Here is a 23,201-nt window from a genome sequence, read left to right as displayed (position 1 = left end):
ACCACGATGGGGTCAACTGGCAGTTGTTTCTTTTTTTTTCTCTCATTTCCTCTTTTCTCTTTTTCGTTTTTGATGCCCTGCACAGCAACTTAGAGGGAATCTGTGAAAATAGCAAATAATATGCGCGCGTAATTCAGCCAGTTGGGATGAGCCTGCGCAGCAACTCTCTAACGCGGGGAGGCTGCACCGCAGCCAACAGCTTGGTCATAGCCTTAGTGTGGACCCTAGTGTGTTATGAGGAGAGAATGTATTAATGAGAGCTTGCCTTCCCGTACCAGGCAACACAAATTTGAGTGAAGTGCCAGGAAACCTCGGCAATAAAGAAAAGCAACTAAATAAAATAAAACAACAGGCGCCCCTGTGTATAATCACGTGACGCGTAATTGAATGTTGATGTGCTAACTAACATCGAATTCCCATTTTCATTGCAGGTGCAACAGATGAAAGAGAAGGCAATGTGCTCTCCTAGGCCGAATATATTTGTAAGTACTCTACTGCTCGACAAGAGTGTTTTTAGCCGCTTTTGAGAAAGACGGGATGCCGAAGCAAGCAGTCGCCCTGTTTGAACAGCGAGCGTCCCTGTCATTCTTCAATCGGTTACGTTTTGGGTCGGGGGAGGGGGGAGGAGGCGAGGAATGAACAGCGTCAGGTGGCATTTCCCAATTGCAATCCGTCTGCAGTGTGTGTGCTGGCTTTTTTGCATGCGCGAGGGCGCAGAACGCACTTGCGTTTGGCCCCGCTTCTTTCGTGCAGTTATCGGGGTCGCGAACGAGGACCTCCGGAGCACTGGATCGAAAGGACGAACATTCATCTTCCACAGGAAAGCTAGCTGGGAAAGCCAGAAGAAACAAAAGTAGAAGAGCAAATAATGGTCCGTATCTCACAAAGGGGCGGAACAACGAAGGAAGGCAAAAAAAAGGGGCGATGAGGAGAGAAGTGCCTGCGAAGGAGAGAGGGTGCAAGGGGGGCGCCGGCGGCTGGAAACAAGAAATGTGGGAGGAGACGCGCAAGATAGCAGTCCTCACTCGCGCGCTGTGTTTTGGTGGACATGATGGCAGGGTCATCCGCGGTCGGAACGTCCCCGTTTTCCCGGGCGCCGTGTTTCAATCAAAGTCTCCCCGGCGACGACATTGAACCTCGTGCGGGTGTGTTGATGGCTGAGTGGCTGCGAGTTCTCGCCGAATGTGCGGCGATGCGTGCCATGGCCAAAGCTGGAGGGACACATTGCAGGACCTCTGTTCGCGCCTACGCCCAGTCGCCGTCAACAGTGCAGGCTCTTAGCTCTTAGCACAGTGGAGGCTGTGAACAGAACATAATGGCGTACGTGTCGTCACACGAGTACTACACGCATAGTGACCGTACACTGTTAATCTGTTGGCGCATGCGCGGCCAACCGCAGCAGCGCGGCATGGAAGGAGTTTAGAAAGCGACTTGTATCTCAGGTTAGATGCCGTCACTACGGAAGTGATTGGCGATGGACTGCAAAATGGTTAGCGGGCACGCCCCGCACACTTGCCTTCAGCCTGCGTGCGTGAGACCGTGAGTGTGGGTTGCCAGAGCGTCAAAGCCAGTAGCGTGACTGAGCCCAGGGGCCGTAATTTGTTAGTATTATTCAAAGCAATGTTTCCTGTGGAGTCTTCAGATCGATTTGGATTTCGTGGAATCTAGGTATCTGGCTGCCAATTTCTGATCACTTTCGCCAAAGTAAGGTGATTTGAGGCCTTCGAGTGTACGTGAGTCAACGGAAAAGGCGTCAAAATGAAGCTTGGAACGAAAAAGTTGCGCCAAGTTAGCGTAGAGCTATATACATACGGAGTAGTAATAATACCTAGCGCAAAAAAGAACGAAATTAAACCCAGATTGCTCATTCAAGCAGTGCGTACCTAAAACCGGGACCAGAAGTGGCGCTTTACTTCAACGACAAATATGCGCTGCGATCCTGGAGATTGTGCAGTCTAAAAATCTGGGCCGATCCCGAAAGTAGTGCAGTCTAAACATGAAGCCACATGGATACACTGATGAGCCCAAGAAGGCTTTGTCTTTCTTCTATGTCAACCGCTGTTGTCTCGCCTTTCTTATATGTATAAACGACACAATAGATTTTTTTTCTTTCTTCCGCTTCTAGAAATTCGTTGTCTATCTTCCGTCCCCATGAATATCTCATCTGGCGATAGCGGGTACGCGGATTCGTGCAAATATATATATATATATATATATATATATAAAAGCTACAGGGATTCTCTCTAGATATACGGCCCCCGAACGCAAATATGACTGCGAGTATTACTCTTATGGAACTCTTTGTGCAGTGTTAACCGGCGAAAGTAATATCCCTTCGGCATCTATGATAATAAAGACTGTTATGGACTTGTATATATTTTGCTGCGCAATGGGGCACAACTGGAAAACCGAGTTCGTGCGTCCGTGACGTCGCGCTGTAGCGCCTCTAACTACGCATTCCAAATCCCTATCATGAGCAGCATAACAGAGACACGGTGACAAGAATTGGCGTACATATATAGTCCAAAGACAGAACATAAAATTTACTATATATCATGGTCGTGACTAACATAGTTATAACGCATTTATAAAATAAGGTAATTCTAATCCAAGTGAAACGCGGTTGTTCGCAGCTCGAATTTCAGGCAAGCCTACGGCTCGCATCTACTTTGATGAAGCAGAATTTATTCAGCAGACTTTAACGCATGCTGCACGTGAGACCCTGAACTGAGGGCTCTCAACAGATTGTAAGAGGAAAATTTCTTCTTGCTCTTCTTCTTAAGAGAGTTTTAGGCAGATGCCTTTCAACAAAGTGTCGTAGTTCATCGTCGCTGACGTCTTTTCCGCGCCGCCTCCATCGTCGTAGTGTGGTCTGTTATCGTTGTCGCGTCGTCACGCAGCCGTCGTCTGTGCCGTGTCATCGTAAATTATTTCTTTTTAATTCAAGAACAAGTACACTGTACGCGTTTACTGTGAGCGTATTCCTTTAGCTTTAGTTTGAACTGAACGAGCCAGAACAATTATGCCTAGTTTCTTTTTCTCTTTTCTTTTTTTTTAAAGAAGAAAAAACGGTTTATTTCTTTATCATTTGATCGAGGGCGAGGTTAGGACTGCAGACGCAAAGCCTGACAGAGGTGAGGCTCTAATTGATTTGCGCAGTAAATAACTTCGGGATGCCACAGGTGTCTTATCTCTCTCGCAATCATAACCAGAGATATATTACGCGTGTCTTCCGAAAACCGCGACTCCCACGTTCCCGTTTCCCAAAACGACCTCACGCGCTTGTTTTTACATATCGAGCAGCTTCAGCGTTTCGTAGAACGGTCACCTTTACAAAGGCCCCAGTGCTCCAACAACGAACTCTTCTTGCGGAGGGCGTCATTGTGTGTTCGTTCGGGTGTGTCTGGGCAAGGCACAAAGGAAGTCACGGGGAACTCGTGCGCTCTTCCTTGTTCTAGTCCGTTACTGATGTCCATTTGAAAGATCGTTATGCGCTTATGCCGTAACCGAGTACAACGACGTTCACTTCATCTCCGCGGAAATGGTCTCGAACAAGCGCTACAGTTTACCTCAAGCGCTTGCTTAGTTCATGCTCACAATACACTTTCGTGTTCGCTCACACTCTACATTGAATGTATTTCCGGGTGTACTCTCCGCCAGCGTTACGGCTGCTAAAAGAGAGATAGCGGGCGTGCGTGTGTGCGGGTGTGTGTGTGTGTGTGTGTACGAGTGCGTGTGTGTGCGTGCATGCGTGTGTGAGCGTGTCTGCGTGTGCGTGTGCGTGCGTGCGTGTGCGTGCGTGTGCGTGCGTGTGTGTGCGTGTGCGTGCGTGCGTGCATGTGCGTGCGTGCGTGCATGTGCGTGCATGTGCGTGCATGTGCGTGCGTGCATGTGCGTGCGTGCGTGTGAGTGCGTGCGTGTGAGTGCGTGTGAGTGCGTGCATGTGCGTGCGTGCATGTGCGTGCGTGCATGTGCGTGCGTGCATGTGCGTGCGTGCATGTGCGTGCGTGCGTGCATGTACGTGCGTGCATGTACGTGCGTGCATGTACGTGCGTGCATGTACGTGCGTGCATGTACGTGCGTGCATGTACGTGCGTGCGTGCATGTACGTGCGTGCGTGCATGTGCGTGCATGTGCGTGCATGTGCGTGCGTGTACGTGCGTGTACGTGCGTGCATGTGCGTGCATGTGCGTGCATGTGCGTGCATGTGCGTGCATGTGCGTGCATGTGCGTGCATGTGCGTGCATGTGCGTGCGTGCGTGCGTGCGTGCGTGCGTGCGTGCGTGTCATTTCTTTATCATTCGATCGAGGGCGAGATTAAGACTGCAGGCGCAAAGCGGGGTACATGAGGACGCTTCTTGAAGATGGAGCACTGTGACCGCTTCCCATTCGATAATTAATTGCCTGCATCGAACGACCTTAAAGCGGTCGCGTTATTGCACTAGGAATGCTCTCACGCGTTAATTTGCGCGTGTAAGTTTGGTAAATATTTGCTTCACTCTTGATTTGCGACGCACTGATACGGAATTATGAAACTACATGAAGCAAGTAGTGAATGCACTCATGCGACGTTGCGTATAGTCGCGAGTGCTTTTCAGTACATTTTTTTTCTTGGGGGGGTAATGAAGGATTAGGGTCCAAGTTAAGCGCTTTGTCACGTCGACCACTGCTCACCCGGGCCCGTATTCACAAAAATCTCTTACGCTAGAATTGTTCGTAAAAGCGAACAACAGCCAATCTTGATGCTGGACATATATTACGGATTAAGGCGGCCAGACAATGGCAAAGATCGGTGACGAACAACAACCTTTGTGAATTCGGCACCCGTATCCGAAGTGCGCTGCACATGCACCTAATAAGCAAAACCATGATGCTTTAAGCCAACTTAAACCTTTCTGTTTTTCTTATAACCAGTGTTGATGAAGGTATCTTATGTTAAATCTTGGGTGGACGAAAGTCGTATTAAAGCACATCAAAAGCAAGCAACGTATGTTTAAACATTATAAAGATTAGAGCATGATTTTAACAAATGCGCTTGCTCTGGGTCTATTCTCTTTCCTGCTTTTTTTTTTTTTTTTTTTTTTGCTGGAACCATAACTAAGCAACAAACAATACGTTTTGCACTTGTACGTCCGTCACGCTCTCCTGTCTTCCTTAGACGGTCGTGCCGCGAATAATCGTTCTTATTATTTTTTTTTCTGGACAGCCTGTTTATTCCTGGAGCCAAGGAAGAGAGAGTAAAGCAAAAGATTTATGTCCGATCCTTGAAGGCTGGCTTTAATTTATTCCCTCAACCACACCCACCGAGTGCCTACAAGGTGACGGGGAAAAAAAGAAAAAAAAAAAGGAAAGGAAAAAGCGAAACAGTGCAGGAAAGAACCGTGGCGCTAGTTCGGCACTTCCTCTGCGATTAGGAAATTATTAGGCAGAGCTATAGTCCTCTATACTTTCCCTTGGCTTCCTAATGTCTTAGTGTGGGCCTTTGCTGGAACGTTGTTCACACTAAGTTTTCTTCCCACTGCCGCCAAATACGGCGTTTTCAAGTTCTCGAGCATCCCACGCTACGCGGGAGTCGCGTAGCGTGAATCTATCTATCTATCTATCTATCTATCTATCTATCTATCTATCTATCTATCTATCTATCTATCTATCTATCTATCTATCTTTTCCTTCCAGTATCGCACAAACGTGTGCAGGGGGATATGTATACTCCAACCTTCCCTGACAGACTGAAACCGCGGTAATTCTAGCGTAAGAGCTTTTTCTGGGCTTTTTGTAAATTAACAAAACGGTCTTACCCCGCCGCGGTGGCTCAGTGGCTAAGGCGTTGCGCTGCTGAGCATGAGGTCGCGGGATCGAATTCCGGCCACCGCGGCCACATTTCGATGGGGGCGAAGTGCAGAAAACACCCGTGTACTTAGATTGAGGGGCACATTAAAGAACCGCAGGTGGTACAAATTTCCGGAGTCCCCCACTACGGCGTGCCTCATAATCAGATCGTGGTTTTGGCACGCAAAACCCCATATTTTTATTGCGATAGCAATTATATGGACACTTCCACCGGATTTCTGCCGTCGGCGTCGCCGTCGTCGTCGCCGTCGTCGTCGCCGTCGCCGTGAGGTTCCGTATAGATAAAATCTTCGCCGCGCGCCGTATGCCCATGCAAAAGCGTGCGGGGACGCACGCTGTCACGGAGAGCGAACGCACTCAATCTTCCACGCGCAAGCAAGGAAGCGGGAAGCGAGCGCCGGAGGGAGCGTAGGGGGGGGGGGGGGGGCGCATTTCTACTCTGCCAACAACCGCGCTCGTCGCTCGCTCGCACCGTCTCTTATCTCCACACGGCTCTGACCTTTACATTCGCCGCTCAGTTTCCGTTGAAGCGATAGACCGCACGTACCTTCCCCGTTGCGGCGTATATGCGCTTGCTGCCAGCGTTTTGACAGTCGTTGTCTGCAGTCATTCAGTGTGATCTATTCATGTTTGTTTGTGCGCGCTCACACCACAGTTAGTAATAGTCGGGCCACATTTTCCAACGCACGCTACACATGCAATGCTGCCCGGATCGGCAGTGCAGCGCTACAGGTGTGTCCCTTCGCACGCGCTGCCCACGGGCAGCGCTTCTCATCAACATCACCATTTCACACGCGCCTTCTCGTGGTCATCGAGTCTCTCTTCATGTCGGTCTACTTACGCCGCAGCACACCTGCTTACTTAATCAGCTCATGTTTACTACAATTCATATTGCTACCAAAGCCGCTCACCTTACTTCGTATGACATTGCTGTGTTGCTATCGCATTCATTGCTTCGCCCTTAGGGCGAAACTGTGACATTTATTTTTTTAGATAATAGTTTTTTTTTTTTTAGAAAAAGGCTATCAGCGCAGCAAAGGTGACGTTTTGGCAGACCAGTTCCTAGGCGAGGCGGACATGCTTTCCCGCTAATAACGTGAGCTTCATAAGATTCATTACAAAAATGTAATAGTTCACTTTTTTATTAGTGCCTTAGGGGCAGTAGTTTCAATGGCGACGTTGAAGGCAGTCACATTTTAATGCACCCCCATTTAAAAAAAAATCTTGAAAGTCGCACCTAATTCGAGATATTTATCATCGAATTTCCACAGTAAATCCAGGCAATATCGAAAGCGAGCGCCGCGGTATAGCGCAGAAAAGGCGGCCCCGCTATCATATCAGACCGAAACGCCCCGTGACGACAAAGCGCGAGGAAGTTTGAAACCGAAGGTCTCGGCCAGTCGCAGCAGCTACTGATACGGCACGCTTTGCCTGGAAAGCATGTGCGGCTGTGTGTCGGATCAGGATTTGCCGCGGCATGCTATCATTCAAATATCACACTTCTTTCCAGGGGCGTTGTCCTCTGACGCGCAGCGGGACGCGCTGTCTCGACATTGACTCCATCGAGCTTTGGAATTTGATGATAAATATCTCGAATTAGGTGCGATTTCTAATATTTCTAATATTTCTAAAATGTCGCTACCTCCAAATATGCCATTTAGACAACTTCCTCCAAGGCACCAATAAAAAAGTTAATTAAAGTATGTTTCTGAATTATTTCTCTGAAGCTCACGTCGTTAGCGGCAAAGTACGTCCGGCTCGCTTAGGAACTCGTCTGGAAAAATGCCACCTAATTCGCTGTGCTCATTACTTCTTTACGAAAAATATGTATGGCCGAAAAAAAAATTCACCGACGATTGCGATACTCCCAAATGCAAAATTTGAGCGCAGCTCTATACGTGCTTTCATTTCGCGATATATTGGCTGGAGCGGACAATCTGTCTCGTGCTTCCCATTGCAAACGAGCGAAATGTGGCGCGACTGCCTCGCTAATCGGGAGATCGCAAGAAGCAGCGCGTGGGTGACGCGTGGGCGCGATTCACAGCAGTCGCCGCAGGCAGACCTCCCGTACGACGCGTGCTACTCTGGCGCCATCTCGTAGCCATCGTCGCCGCAGTGCGAGTCTTGCGCGGCACTACGCTTTCCTTCTCACGCTTTCGCCATACTATGGTACCACCATATCCATACCCTCCTCCTCCGCTTTCTTCGCTCTTGCCGCTTTTTTCATCCCCCGCTGCGCTACGCGTTCGCTCTTTCATCCGCCGCGCCCGTTCGCTCGGTTACGCCGGGAACGCCGACGCTCAACGCAGGAATGGGCGCCTAGGAGCTGCGCTCTAAAACACCCTACATTACTAGCGAAGGCGGCTGGCCATTGACAAAGAGCACTTACGAACCAAAAGCTTTGTGAATATAGCCCCTGGGCACGCATTGAACCTTGGCCCATATTCATAAAAATGTTATTTAATTTTCATTTTTATTTTGCCCGTATCCGCGTGAACATTGGGCGGATAGGGTGCCTGGACGCGCGAAAACATATAGCTAAGCTGCAATGGTGAAATTATCTTTATGCAACACTGCTTACAAGAACGTATTTGACACTGCGTACAAGAAGTCCCTGCGGCGAAGATTCTACGAGAATGGGTATACTATGCAAGTGGGCCTGTAAGCCGAAAGTGATATGCGTTTGGATATGAGACGCCTCGGTTTCCGTGTGAAGGGTTCATTGTTCCAGGAGGTCGCTAGAAAGGTTTGCGCGTTGCAATTTGTCCGTCGCACTTAGTCGGAGTTGTTACCCTCCCCCCCCCGCTTTTTTTTTTTCTCTTTTTTTTCCCCGAAAACTCGTATTTTGTTCGTCGTTCTTGGCGTTGCTGTAGGCGATATTTTGCGCAATGTGTGGAGGCCCGAGGAAAAGGAAGAAAGACGAGCGTGGTGACGTTACGTGACGCCCTGTGGGCGGACGCTTTCAGGGCGCCGCTGTCAGCTGGCTATACGGCGCGGGAAGGTCAGGCTGTCGTGGCAATCCGCGATGCGATTTCACCGCCGCCGCCGAGACACCTCGTGGCAGAGACAAGTCGCACACACCCGCGCCGACTGCCATCACCCACGCCTGCGCTGTCGCTCTGCAGCTGGCTTTTGCTTTCCGCGCGGGAATGGTCGCCGCACTTGCGAGCACCGCCGCGGTGGCACGGCCGAGTGGGATGAGCTCGCGCCACTGGGCGGGGCGCGCAGACGAGCGCCGCCGCCCGCCGGCGACGCAACGGGTCGCGCTCCCAGCGCTGCTCGGTAACAGCTGGTAAGGAAATAAAAAAGAAAGCCTAACGGCTTCCGTTTCTGTGCCATCTAACAAAGGGCGGAAAATACGCGGGAAAGTGCTTTTTTTTTTTTTTTTACGCTCTACCTCCTTTTAGGCGGCCGTTTGCGGGCTTTTCTGTGGCTTAAAGCTCATTCACACTATAGGCCGACACGACGCCGATTTTGGTCTGCCGACTGTTGGCGACAGCGTTTTCCTTTCTTTAAACCGTTGGCCACAGCGTTTTCCGTCCTGTAAACTGCTGTCGCCAACAGTTTCGGCAGACCAAAATCGGTGTCGTGTCGGCCTAGGGTGAATGAGCCTTTAGTCTACGACCCCGTTGAGCTAGTGGTGCCGAACTTCGTCGCCTAAACAGTACACTGTGAATTATGGCCGGTCACGACTTATATTTCTGTGACATACGAGTACTTCGTCTGTGCACCGTTTTCGTTTAGAATGGTCATTTGCATACATTAGAATCTAAACGCAATGCTTCCCGTTGTCTCGTAAACAATTGCGTTTATTACGAGTTGGTCTCTGGTTATTCACGGCTGGTAAATGATTTTCTCAATACATAATCTATGTGCTGGGTCCCGCAGTGCGCGCAGGTTTTTTTTCTATCTGACCCCTTTTGCGCGTCGCGTTGTTCCTTTGCGGGACCGAGTGTTGCCCTTGCCCACGAATACTTTTCGAACTCTAATTCACCACTGCCATACTAAGCGGCTATACGTGGCCTCCATTTTATCAATGCGGCGCGTATCGAAAAGCAGGACACCCACGCACGTTGAAACAAAGACGCTTGAACTATACACTACAGTCGAGCTCTTTTCCCGAACGCGCGTTGTGTTTGTATGTAGAGGGAGCGGGAAGGGGGCTGCTGCGGAAGAAGCGAGCGAAACGAAGTAACCTCGCTACTCAGTCATGCCGAACGCACCCAACACAGCGGCTAAATTCCAGCGGTACGCTTCTCTGCGTTCTCTCTTAAACTAAACTGGTTACCCAACAGACTCGATGCGTTGTGGAGATCTGTATAGTATCGTAATCTGTTGTAGACTGAGACAAGGACTTCCTGTCGTAAAAGAGCGCTTATTTACTCTTCTCCCAGTGTATAGCCGTGTGTGTCTAGTCTATCGTCTCGCTTCTTTTTCCGTTTTCCCACTCTAGAATGGACGCTCCGTCACGCGTTTCGTCCGCGCTTGTGGGAGAGCGAGAAGAGCTGTGGTAACAGGCCCGCCTTGCCGCTCCTTCGGCTATAACCGCCGTTTCAACCTCGGTGTCGTCCGCGTGTGTGCGCGCGCGCGTTGTACTACACGGTCATACATGGGCCAATACATGTATCGGCGCGAAAGTGTTCGCCAATTATCGCGTGTTCGCGGCCGTGCAGCGTCCACCATCAGGAGGAAACGGCGCCCAGGAGAAAGGCGGTCACGAGCACCGCGTGGCGACTGGGCCCCCCCCCTTATCTTGCTCCTTTTGAAAGGAGCTCGGTCCGCGCGCGGCGGCGGAGCTGGGTCGAGCGGGCACGGCACCGTGGTTTGGCGCTGCGCAAAACCGCCGCGCGTAAACACGCCTTATTACGAGTCGGCCGGCGGCTGCCGCAGTGCAGAGAAACGCGCGCACAGATGCACAAAGCGCGAGGGCCTTTCCGTGGCTCTTACGGTTTATTTAAGGCACCGCTTAAAGGAGCCTCGTAAATCAGGCGGGCTTTCATCGAGCTTGCAAGTGACACACATTGATACGCGGCCGAGATATTGAGCGGCCCATCATTTTAATGGCGGCGTGTTCACCCGAAATCCACGAGAAGTGGCGATCCTCCGCTCGAGCGACCAGGTTCCTCGTATACTTGGCTCGTTGTTTTCTTCCTGGCTGATTCAACGTGTTCGCCGGGGCCAGTTATCCTGCCCCGGCGAGCGTCGGCTCCCTTTAGGCCAAGCGAAATCGCCGCTAATTTGGAGCGGGTCGTTTATCGGCTAACGCGACCCCATCTCTTGTTCCGCAGCCTGGCTTGTCTTGAACGACTGGGGGGCAGCGCCTGGGACCCGAGTAGGAAGCCCCGGTTCAGGGCTTTTGTTATGTATTTTTTTTTTTTGCCTTCTCTGGGGATCTATCAGCGGGCCGGCCGAAGGGAAAAGTTCGAATCCGGAGCGTCGTCTCGGAAAGAGAGCAACAGTCCGAATGGGTATGTGCGCGCACGCGCACACACACACACACATTCCCTCCACGTATCCAAGGATGCATTGCATGAGCGCAATGCTTTTTCATGCGTGCGGCTACGAAGTACTTGCGCAAAGCGCGAAGGGAGGGGGGGGGGGGGGGGAGGGGAAGGGGGCAGGAGGGGAGGTCGGGTGGGCTTGTCTTTCGCACTCTTTGCGTGCACGAAGCGTCGCGAGCATAGCGTGCCGTTTCACTTCCCGGAGCTCCACCCACTTCACTAGAAAGAAAGGCCACCCTGTGCGAACCATTCCGCTCCCATACAAGTTGGTAAACCGTGACGTTATCGCTTTCCGCTACGCTTTAGGCAGGTCCCTTCTGGAAGGTATGTTTTCCCTTCACCATACAGAGAAGCGCAGTTCTGAAACGCTTCATTATTTTATTGCCCTCATTCGATGTTGCCGTAAATACGGGCATTACACGTGCTCAGCACGGCACCAGTTGTGCAATATATACGTCGTATAATTTATTATTACGAATTACGTGAGTTCAGAGTTGCTTAGCTCCACTGAAGTGGGGCATGTGTAAAATTTAATCACTAGTTACGAATTCTCATGTACGTTGCAGGCATTCTTAAGAGCATTCCAGCGCCAGCTTGAAGCGTGTGCTTGGTCTGCCGGAACAAATAACCCTGCATTTGTCGGCCCGTACTGTGAGCGTTCCTTATGCCACCGAGTAAGCGGGCTTGAGTGTCCTCTTGGTATAAGCATATCCAGGTTTTTGGGACACGTTGTAGGCAGCGCTCTTAGCTACCACGGCGCAAAGGATAGCGTACGATTTCAATGCCGCAAGCCCATTTTTCGCTAGTAAACGTGGAGGACGAATATTGAAAATCCGTGTGTACAAGAGGCTGTGACTGTAATCACACATGGAAAAAAAGACAAAAAAAAAAAAAAAACGTGACACTGCCACACAAAGCTTGAACCAACAGTGATTCTAGCTCCAGTAACGGAGGCATTTATGAAAGCAGCAATAATTTTGTAATTTTGAGCAGATTTTGAGGATACAAACTGTCGATGTGTCAAAATTAGCGAGCACCTTGTACGTAGTCCCAACATTCAGGTTTCGGTTGATGGACGTCTCAGCCATTCGCGCTTACCGTAACACTGTTCTCAAAAACCGATTATTGAAACGCAGTCGCGCACATTGACGCAGTACCTTGATAAGCTCAAACATATGATGCTGGGCTCGTTGTGAGCCGTTGTTGAGCCGTACCGTGTTGAGCCACGCTCAACACGGTAATACCTGTATGAACAGCCGACCTCAGAAGTTTTCGGAGCGCGGAAAATGAGAATAAGTTAAAATTCCTCTCTACCTCACCACAAAGTGCGACATGTATGTCAGGAATGTGATGATTGTACGGAGAAGTATCAATAAAGTGACTGTTTGGGCATGTTGAAGTATCAACTCTACCTTTCGGTTCAAGGACATGTGCCCAGGCTGCTATGAAATTTAGATTTTACTCAGATCCCATGTTCCGAAAACATTAGGGGGGGGGGGGGGGGGGGGGGGGGGGCATATGTTTGTGGTTCGTGAAGCAGATGTTTTCTGCTTTCTGTTTTCATTCAAGGTATGGATCCGAATCGTACCATATCATCAGGTCAATGCAAGCAAGCAATAGCGATCAAATATTATAGGCAGAGCGCCTATTATAACTACAGCATGGACATAACATATGAAGCCAATGTTTTTTTTTTTTTTTTTTTTTTTTGGGGGGGGGGGGGCGAGCTTGCTTTACTATGGGTTCATAAGAGGACTCTGTCTTTTAAGGGCACCACTAATTATTGTGCCCGGTCGTCAGAAATCATTTGCCTATTAATTTATAGAAAGTACGATCGGTACGGCAGCTCTTGGCTTCCTTATACATTATTCCGATGAGATCTCAACGTCTCGATTGCTTAGGATAGATGGACTTTTATGGAGCCCTAAACGCACGGATGTGTTCTGCGTGCGCCCAGGTGTAAATACAAACGACCACCAGTGTGTCCGGTGCCTTTGGCGTAAACTAAAAAGTGGACCGTATTTGCTGTGTTTGCTCTGTCCTCAAGGAAACCATTGAATTTGAGAATTAACTTCATAGAAGTTAGTACGCCGCCTATAGAGAGTGAACCGGCAAGACGAATGCTAGAAAATTGGGCTATAGTGTTCCCAATGACGGGGGGTAGTCCACAGGTAGCTGCTAAAAACCATGGAGCCGCCGCGGTGGTTCAATGATTATGGCGAATTGCGCTGGTAAGCAGGAGATCGCGATGTCAATCCCGGCCGCGGCGGCCGCTGTCCGATGGACGCGGAATGCAAAAACGGTCTTATACAGTGTGCATTGCGTGCACGTTAAAGAATCCCGAGTGGTCAATTTTAATCCGGAGACCTGGACCGCGCGATTTCATAACCCGCTCTGCTATTTCGAGACGTTAAACCTCATAATTAATTAAGAACAGTGTAATATCCTACTACCAAGGTCAATCGCCCCTAACTTCTTTTCCATTTTGTCCTTCTGCGGTCAAGAAGCGGTCCGCAGAGGAATCTGCAGGTGCCGCACATCTTGTCGTCCCAAACAGTTCTTTAATGTGCCCACTTCTGCGGTTTGTTGACAGACGCGCGCGTGGCGAAGACGACTATACACCGAATGAACGCACCGACTTTTTTCATCTTGATATCTGTTGCGCTGCAGGCATGTCCTCGCAACGGGCGTCAGAGATGAGAAGGGGGGTGATCGAAGCGGGAGGGAACGTGGGGGATCTGCCGCGATATCGGGCCGCACGCGTACGTTTACCCGCGGCACGTTACCGCACCGGGAGGATGCGTGTTTTGGAGAGGAACGCGTGAGCGGCCGCTCTCCGCTTGGGACACCCAATTTAGGGCCTGAACGATCACCCGATTCAGTCGATTTGGCGGCGTGCCCAAAGGTTAAAAAGGGTGAGCGAGGCTCTCAAGTCCCCCCTCTTTCTCTCTTGCTGCGCTCCGAGATATTACGGCTCCGCACGTTAGGGCGACGCAGCTGCGTATCGTTCTGAACCGATCGGGGCAGTAATAAAGCAGGCGTGATCGACTCCCAGCGAACACGTTGCTTGCATACCTATATACCGCTAGGCTTTGCTTACGGTGATTTACCGTGTATATGGCTCTCTCGGTTCGATGGCGGAAGGAAAATTGTATTTTTGGTGCTCCCTTTAAGCGTTCGCATTTAACGCTTGCGAAACACTGAGCGTGTTTTAATTTCGGTGCTTTTTTTTTTCGTTCTTCTTTTCGTTCTTCTTTTTTTCTTTATTTCTTTCTTTCTGATTTGTTCTTTATTCTTTCAACATAAAACTATGCCTTTACATGAAAAAAGAAAGACTAATGCGTGTACATTTCACTCCGCTATTAGGCCCACCCGCGAGCCTCCCCTTAGAAAAACCTGAATTCTCGTGCAAGCTTTCCCACGCACCTCTTTCAGTCTTCGCAGGACCCATTCTTATTTCTGTTTTGTGAACTCAGGCATGCATTACGACATACTAGTATTGTATTGGCCGCCACACAAACTAGCGTTTCATCGGCTATACATCAACAATTGTTAAGCTTTGTAGGATGAACTATGATGGGAAAGAACCTGTAGGGGGCTATTTTATTTCAAATTCAGCGTAGGTAATGAAGTAGCTATGCATCCTAAGTACATTGCTGGAAGACTGACGTAATTCGAGCTTGCCAAACTAATAAAAGGCAGCAAGATACGAAAAGCACGGATATGCCAGTCGTGACATAGGCTCCGTTGCAGACGTTCTGCAACGGAGCTACCTAGACATAAGATACCTGAGATACCTAGGCATAAATTGCTTCCACCTTAAACAAGCTCTAGAACAAGAGACGATGCATCAACGAAGAGCGGAAGAAATTAAACTCGGCGTTCTCTTGAGCTCTTAAGTTAAGGAGAGTAAGAGAGATAAGAACAATTGGATTGGAATGGCTAGCTTTATATTATATTTATAGCTCTTGCTGCTCCCCGTCAATGTATAAATAGTTTTACGCATCTAGGCGACAGTTTTTGCAGACATTTTCTGTTTATTCTTTCCAACTGATTTGTCATCTTCCTTTCCTCTTTCCTCCCCTTCTTCCTATCTTCCACTTCTATGTTTCTGTCTTTCCGATGAGTAGGCAGGCGTTGTGCCCCTTCCGGTGGCAGTTGCCAGCTGCCCCTCGCTTTCCCTTTCCTTTCATGTGTATATATGTTTTCAAAAGAAATAATAATAATAATAATAATAATAATAATAATAATAATAATAATAAAATAATAATAATAATAATAATAATAATAATAATAATAATAACGGATTACGTCCCGTTACCTATATTGACAAAGATTTGGCGGGAAATCTATGTAAATAAACGCGTCTGCATTAAAGAATGTCGCAGTTTCGCCCGAAAGGCGAAGCATCGATTGCGATAGCAAATTAGTAGAGAGCTATTCGGAGTAGGGATAGTAGTTTTATCGGCTGCATAAACTTGGACACATTGGCTTACTAACTGAATTAACAATCGTGGTGTCAGCGCGCACAAGCAAACATGAATAGATCACACTGAATGACCGCAGCCAACGACTGTCAAAACGCTGGCAGCAAGCGCAGGTTCGCGCGGTCTATCGCTTCAACGGAAACTGAGCGGCGAATGCACAGCGCATACAAAGGTCAGAGCCGTGTGGAGATAAGAGACGGTGCGGACGACGGGCATCCCCGGGCAAAGCGCAAAGGAGAAGTTGTTGGCAGAGGAGAAGCTGCCCCCCCCCCTCCCCCCCTTCCTCCCGCTTTGTTGCTTTCGCGTGGGAGATTGAGAGGCAAGATACGCCTTTGGTGCCGGAGCACAGCACCGCCCCGCCTCCCTCCCATACCCCCACGGTCTTTCGCGCGACGGTCACGTTTGCTTTCCGCCGAGCGTTCGCTCTCCGTGATAGCGCGCGGGGGGGGGGGGGGGGGGGGGGGGGGGGCATTTTCCGTTCCTGTGGAACTGCTTCGCAGTCCTCCTGCACCCTCTCCGCCATTTCCGAGTGCTGGAACGAGCCACAGCTGTACCGCCTACGCCGACGGCGTTAAACGCGTGATTGCTTACAATCAAAACTCTCGAATGAACACTTCTTATCTTAGGAAGATACTTTCAACTATTCTCAACTGTTGATTCTAAGCGTTTAGAATCTCCCGTATACGTACGCACAATTTCAAGCAGAAATTCTGAGCCGTTCTGAGCTTACGCTAACAATTCTAAACATTAAATCTCAAAACGGAGTCTCTCGGATCGCCGTACTCTTACAGCTCACTGCATAGCGAAGGTCTCCAATTAACCAGTATTGATGTCATCAAGTAGCAGACGAGGGTTTATTGTCCAGTTGCTTGTTCCTAAGCTAACGTACTACATGACACCTGCGGTTAAAAAGGATGTTCCCCATCCGCCGCCTTGAATGTGAGCGTAATCTGTTCCTCCATTTCTACTTCCCCCAGTGCAGGGCCGGTAGCCAACCGGATTCAGTTCCGGTTAGCTAGCCTCCATACCTTCCATTTATCCTTCTCCCTCCCCCTCCTCTCTCTCTCTGGCCTTGCAGCAAAAGTCACTATGATACTTGCACTATTAACACTATTATACAACACTTGTGATAAGATCATAGATCATTCTGTCGCTTCGGCGAGTTCATTGGTCCGTAGTTGAAAGCTGCGCGTCGTTCAGCGTCGTAACCTTGGCATAAATGACAGGGCACGAGCGCCGCAGTCATCGAAGTTCCATATGTGTTTTATGCACAGGGTAGCCGACCGGAACTACCGCTGGTTAACGTCCATTGCCTTTCCATACATCCTTTCTATCTCTTGAGATTCGTATTCGGCGGCGCAAACTTTCTTAACTGCATGTGATGCGCGAAGCTTCAGGTGCAAGTGCGTTTAGGTTGAAAAACCAGGCCGGCAACTCCTCCTCCTGAGACGTGTCACTAAACAGCAAGCAACCCGGCGTCACGGAGTGAAGCGACGAGTAGGCGTGACTTTCCTTCTGAACTACGCTTTCCTCGCATGCACGGAATATTGCATGCGCGAATGTGGAAGGCCTCTACCTCCGCAACCTCTCCAGCAGATTTTTGTTTTTTTAATACTAGCAGTACAAGGGGGGGGGGGGGGGGGGGGAGGATGACCGAGTTATCTGTTGCGTCAGCCTTGGCACTAAACAGCGTAACACTCTCGTATCAGCAAATAGGACCGTCGTCTTCCACCAAGCACCGTGCAGTTCAACAACGCCACTGCAGTTCCTGTGAGCACCTACATTTGCATGAAGCTAAAAGCGCGGCCGCTTTGGCAGCGAACGGTCTTTTTCTTCATCTCGTATACGCAAAAATCGAAGGTGTCATGAAAGCGCAAGCAACGCGCAGTCACCTGTGAACGTCCTTGTGCACGCTTTGTGGACACTCATAGGTAGCCAACCGGAACTACCTCTCGTAAGCTCCCTGCCTTTCTAATCTTCCTTTCTCTCTCTCTCGTGGACTATAACGCCGAGGATGGCAGCTAAATAAATTAAACACATACTAAAGTTTAGCGTATGGTAACCAGTGTCAGCACAAGATTGTTACTGTCAGAATTTAGTAAGGCCTTGACGAACGGTGCACAACTGATTACACTGATTTTGTCATAGTACTGAGAGAGGAAGAGGGAGAGAAAATGATAAATTTTAGGCAGGGAGGTTAGCCAGGACTGAGCCAGGTTGGCTACCCTGCACTACGGGAAGGGGAAAAGGGGAGGAAAAGATTAAGAGAAGAGAAAGTCCACTGTCGATATCACCGACGTAGTGACAGTTCTTTGCTCTATATCACAGACGGTCAGTCATAGTAATGAAGATACCACATCTGTATGCAGATTATTGGCTCATCCCGCATTCGCAAGGTATGCGTCTCCACATAGTGGGTATAGATTCGGATGGATGGATGGATGGATGCAAGAAACATTATTCTGGTCCTGTACAGGGTGTTGCCACCTGCCTGGCTAGTTCCATGTTGGGACCGGAAGGTCAAGCCTCCTAGCCCTATCACGAGCGTACTGGACAGCCAGGACTTGAGGTCGTGGGATTTAATCATGCCTGAAAACCGATTCCGGGAAATGCCAGGGCCGAGCGACCCGCAGTCCCAGAGCATATGTTCAAGTGTGCTTATCTCCTTTTTGCATGCTTTGCATATAATATTCATGTCTTCAATGTTATACCATGCCTTCATTTGTGCAGGTGAATAATATGACTGTGTTTGTAATTGCCTAAGTGTAACTGCTTGTGCTCTATTTAGTCTAATGTGAGGGGGTGCAAACTCCCTCCTCCCCATGTAGTAATGTCTTGTAATTTCATTATATGTCATGAGCGTATCTCTCTGTAGGTTCTCCAATCCAGCAGCATCAAAGCCATATGTAAAAGCGGCCCGGTCTGTAAGTTCGCGGGCGACGCTGTTGGCCGATTCATTTGGATTGAGGGGAAGGTCACCAAGTGAACCAGGGTGCGCCGAGAACAAATAAATATAATGTGTATCATTTGTTTGTCTTGCGTTAATTATCCTCGCAGCCTGTCGTGTCGTAATGTCGTGTCATAGTAATGAAGATACCACGTCTGCATGCAGATAATTGACTCATTCCATTTTTCGCATTTGCGAGGTATGCGTCTTCGGAGAGTAGGTAAATATTTGTTGTATTGCTAGGGGATAGTGAGTGGAGAACGATCTGAAATCAAATGAACACATTATAATGTACACGTTCTCCCTGCGTTTCTCGAGTAAATTTTCCACTCCCTCTCTCTTTCTCTCCTATGGTCCATCATCCTGCCTCAGCCAATGCTTCGCAGTAGCTTGGGCGGTTGGGTGCGCTTTCCTGTTCATCCATTTTATGAGGAGGATAACATTGCATGGCATGCATTTGGGCTAATTCAGTTCACGGCAGATTTTTTTTTTTTTTCCTTGCGCTCTGGATGTCACTCTGGATGACGCTCTGGAAGTCAACGCACGCAGTGGGGCGTATGCATAGCTCAAGAGCGATCTGACAATTGAGCAAAGGAGACAACGTGACTGCTCTAATGCCTATAGATGCGAGAAAAACCTTTTTTCTCGCGACATTTTATTCAGAACCAGCTACACTCTTGAGCTCCGCCTGGTTTGGTCATTCGTGATCCTGCTGTGCGGCCCCGGTGCCCATCGCTCGTTGTCCCTACGTGTACGTCCTGAGCTCTCCGCTTCGCTGGCGGAGTCTGCGCCGCGGAGTCACGCTTGCCGCCGGGTGGCCGCAGGGGAGTGAAGCCAACCAAGTGCTCCGCATCTGGCAGGGCCGCGACGCCGTCGGACAGCGTGTCCACGACCGTCTGGCAGGCAGCGGCGGCAGATTGCGCGCCTCCCTCCACCCCCCTGCACGCAGCACCGCTCCTACGAACACCTCTCGCGCGTCGTCGGCCCGGGCGAGGACCTGAACGGAAACTCTTTTTCGTGGCAGCTGGAATCTGCGTTCCTCCTCGCCGGCGCGTTAGTTCTTGCGGGGGCCTCTTCTCTCCACGCGACATCCGGTCGCCTTCCCTTTCTGCAGGCCGCCAGAGCGGCGCTGCAGCCACCGCGGTGCGTTCTCCTTCCCTCAGTACCAGTTTGCCAGCCGCCGCCGCCGCGAGACCTGCAGTGGGACGTCCTGCCCAATGCTGCCTTGCCGTGTGGATACGCGCGCCCCTACCGCGCGTGCTTCTCTGCTGGGCCAGGTTCTTGACGCGCGTCGTGCCATGAGCCGCTACGGTGTGGGACTCTGCCTGCGGGCTCCTCGCGGATCTCCCCCAGCGCTCGACGACCGCCGCCGCGAGTGAGGCGTGTGACGACGACGGTGTTGTGCTATTGGACGCCGGCTCTGGCTGGATTTTCGGTCCTCTTAGACGAGCGGCTCTGAAGTGGCATTGCGTGCGTGACGACGTTTCGGTTCCTTTCGTACTGAAGGTGAGTTATGTAACTTTGTGTGTGTTGCGAAGCTCCCGCATTTCTTTCTTTTGCTGAACCAAAGTAGTGAACGGAGTTGCCTTGGCGCGGTGTCTGACTATCACGCGCCAGGGCAGCGCCTTTGTTTACATTTTCACTGTGTCTGCCCTTGTGAGTAGCTACGCAGTTTACGCTGCGTACAGCATTACTCTGGGTGTGCGCGCGTCATTGGCGCGAAAGCTTCCTGGCGCGTAGCGACAGAACTTTGCCCTCTTTTAAGACTACTCGAGCTATCTACTATCCGTTTGATCCAGGCGGCGCGTTCTTCTGGTGCGCTCTGGCCGTTTGTATCGAGGGTTAGTATGAAAGGAACTGCCTGCACGGCGTTTTGTTCGTAGGCTTGCCCTGCTTGTGGGCAAGGGAAAAAAATCACCACAATGCATTTCTGCTGTAGGAGAATATCTTGTTTCTGTTTGTACTTTTACTTCACTAACTCCCTTTCAAAGTGTTTTCTACACTTTTTGTCGGACGACGTAGCGTTTCTGTTCGGTGGGTTTGTTTATAGTATTTGCGTTATTTAAGCACTTAACTCATTAACCCAAGTCACGTGACTGAGAAACGACCAAGTCTATTGCCTTTCTTCTCTTCAGTGTTGAAACGGCCTGTCAAACGTGTAATATGAGTTTACTTCCTGTATTTTCTACCGTTGCTGCATTTATGTCCATCCAAAAAATTGAAGCGTACCGAAATTCGGTTGTCAGACAAACCCCAATAACTTGGCGGTACACAGTTGCTAGATAATAGCTGTAAATGGTGCCCCCCCCCCCCCTCCACTATGCCAGGACATGCAGGGGTCGATGTAACACAAACGTCCACAACGTCAAAATCTTGGGCAAGAAGAGGCAGCGAGCTGCCCATCGGGAAAAGACGAACGATGCGTTCAACCGGTTGTTTGTGGAGAGAGCAACAGAGCGAGCGCCCACCTGACGGAATGTCGAGTGAAATGCCACTCGGGAACAACTTGACAATATTTGTTTTCACTTCGTGTCGAACCTGTCAGTACGAAGTCAGCGTAGCTTTGGAGAAGTTGAGTGACCGCGCTTTTCCGTCTTGTTCTCGTGTCGAAACACTGCCGCGGAGTGGCTTGGCTTGTAGGCTTGACTCGTAATGGAATGCAAAGGAGGACACTTTGGGCAGTCACCCGGAGGCGGCTGTTTGTAAACTGTGCTGTAAGAAAGAGAGATATATTAGGGTCTAAAGCAGATATTGATCAGCTTTGTGCAAGCTTTGGACCTACAAGCAAACTGCGTTTCAAACTTCACCCTATACTTAGTCACGAGCTTTTGTATATCCCAGTTGCCTTCTAGAAGGGCATTGACGTTTTGGTGGTCTTGTGCATATATACTTGCGTTCTTCGGCCTAGCTCCCTGAATCGTTGGTTCTGAAAACGGTCTGTCGTCTAAAGCTGTATTGACACGACGGACGAAAAATGCGATTTGAGCTTTGCGGATTGCGTATCACATAATCATACGTCACCTGTTCCCTGCGCGTACATTTGGTCCGCGCAGAGCGCTTCGCGATACGGCGGAAAGCCAAATTACCGTTTGGGATTTTCGGGTACGTCGCGTTTGCTCCGTCGCCCGTGTTTCCGGGAACTATAATACGGTTCCTCCGTCCGCGGTGTCATCCTCTGTCGTGTGAATGCTAACTGCGAAGCGATCCGATGCACGTCACATGTCACATGACTGATTCGTTCGCGATTATGTCCGTCGTGTGAATCGACTGAGGATTCAGCGACTGAGACTGGTACGCAGAGCATATCGTTGAGAGTCGAAAGATGGGCAGTGGCACCGAATAAACTGATGAACATTAATCTGCGGGTGTACGCACCCTGACTCTCCTTCCCCCCCCCCCCCTTTTTTTTTCCCTACCACACTGGTAGGGTAGCCAACGGGGCGCGAGCATGGTTAACTTCCCTGACTTCCATTCTTTCTGTTTATGTTTAGCTCTTTAGCTGTGTCTTTCGTGTTTCTTCTCAACAGGTTCGCCAGGTAATGCCCCCTGTAACGGTAGTGTCATCTATCTAGTGATTTTCACAAAAAGCAGGTCATCACAGAACCTGTATTCACTTTGGCGCCGTGATAAGCGCGAACGCGCTTCCTGTTTGTGTGCACAACTGTCTTGGATTACGCATCACAATAGGCGTGCCGCCGGGCAAACCTTTCCAGTTCTTATTAAACTTTCAATATCTCTCTTTCGATCACAAGTTGAATCTCATCACAAGTCCAAAATATTCCAAGTCGTGGCATTGAATGCAATTTTCAGTAATTCGTCAAAGTTTTATTTGATCACTTCAAGAATGAGCCGGAATTCGTCAAACCCGATGCTCTCCTGGCTCATGTCATAGGTGAAGACAACAAGTTTAACAAAATCGTAAATTGTTTTTAGTTCTGAGGAACTGTGTTAGTTATGATACCAGCTTTGACTAGGATCTTTAGAACGGCTTCAGGCGGGACATCCCTGCACGACGTAGCCTAACAGCCGGTGAAAGCCCAATGCCTGTATGCGCATTCCTTTGCGGCAAAAATGTGGCGTCTTCGGCCAAAAATGGAAACCCTAACTTAGGGGATCACGAGCTCCGTGCTGCAAGCACTGTGCCGCTGGCTTACGCTCAGACGGACATTGCGCACATGCATGTCAATTTCTTTTATTTTGGCCTTTGTGGAACACTATATAGCGCAGTGAACAAAAGGAGCTCAGACGGAGGCAGGAATGCAGTTTCGACACCCTTGTTTGCCAGTTGTAATGCGCAGATTTTAATAACTGCCTAATTTCGGCGCGCTGAATGACTAGATGTGCGTGTAATCCGTTCGCTCAGATCTTGTCCAGTATATATACACTTAGCTTCTCATGGTGCTTGTGGTTCCGTCT

At 49.7% G+C, this 23,201-nt stretch overlaps 1 protein-coding gene across 4 annotated transcripts in view; it reads left to right on the top strand.

The window, feature by feature from the left end:
• LOC119465271 (puratrophin-1) overlaps positions 1 to 23,201 on the top strand; it is a 464,152-nt gene that overhangs the window by 232,375 nt on the left and 208,576 nt on the right. For 3 of the 4 annotated variants that reach the window (XM_049669232.1, XM_049669230.1, XM_037726072.2), the window contains exon 4: positions 432 to 482. In XM_049669232.1, the coding sequence (XP_049525189.1) occupies positions 432 to 482 (51 nt within the window). Of the gene's footprint in view, positions 1 to 431; positions 483 to 20,093; positions 20,292 to 23,201 lie in introns of those variants that run through there. The other variant, XM_037726090.2, reaches the window with a different exon arrangement.

This window comes from Dermacentor silvarum, chromosome 1, assembly GCF_013339745.2.
Source record: "Dermacentor silvarum isolate Dsil-2018 chromosome 1, BIME_Dsil_1.4, whole genome shotgun sequence".
NCBI classification, from domain to species: domain Eukaryota; kingdom Metazoa; phylum Arthropoda; class Arachnida; order Ixodida; family Ixodidae; genus Dermacentor; species Dermacentor silvarum.
Note: the sequence above shows the minus strand (reverse complement) of the source record. Positions and strands in the feature narration are given on the sequence as shown.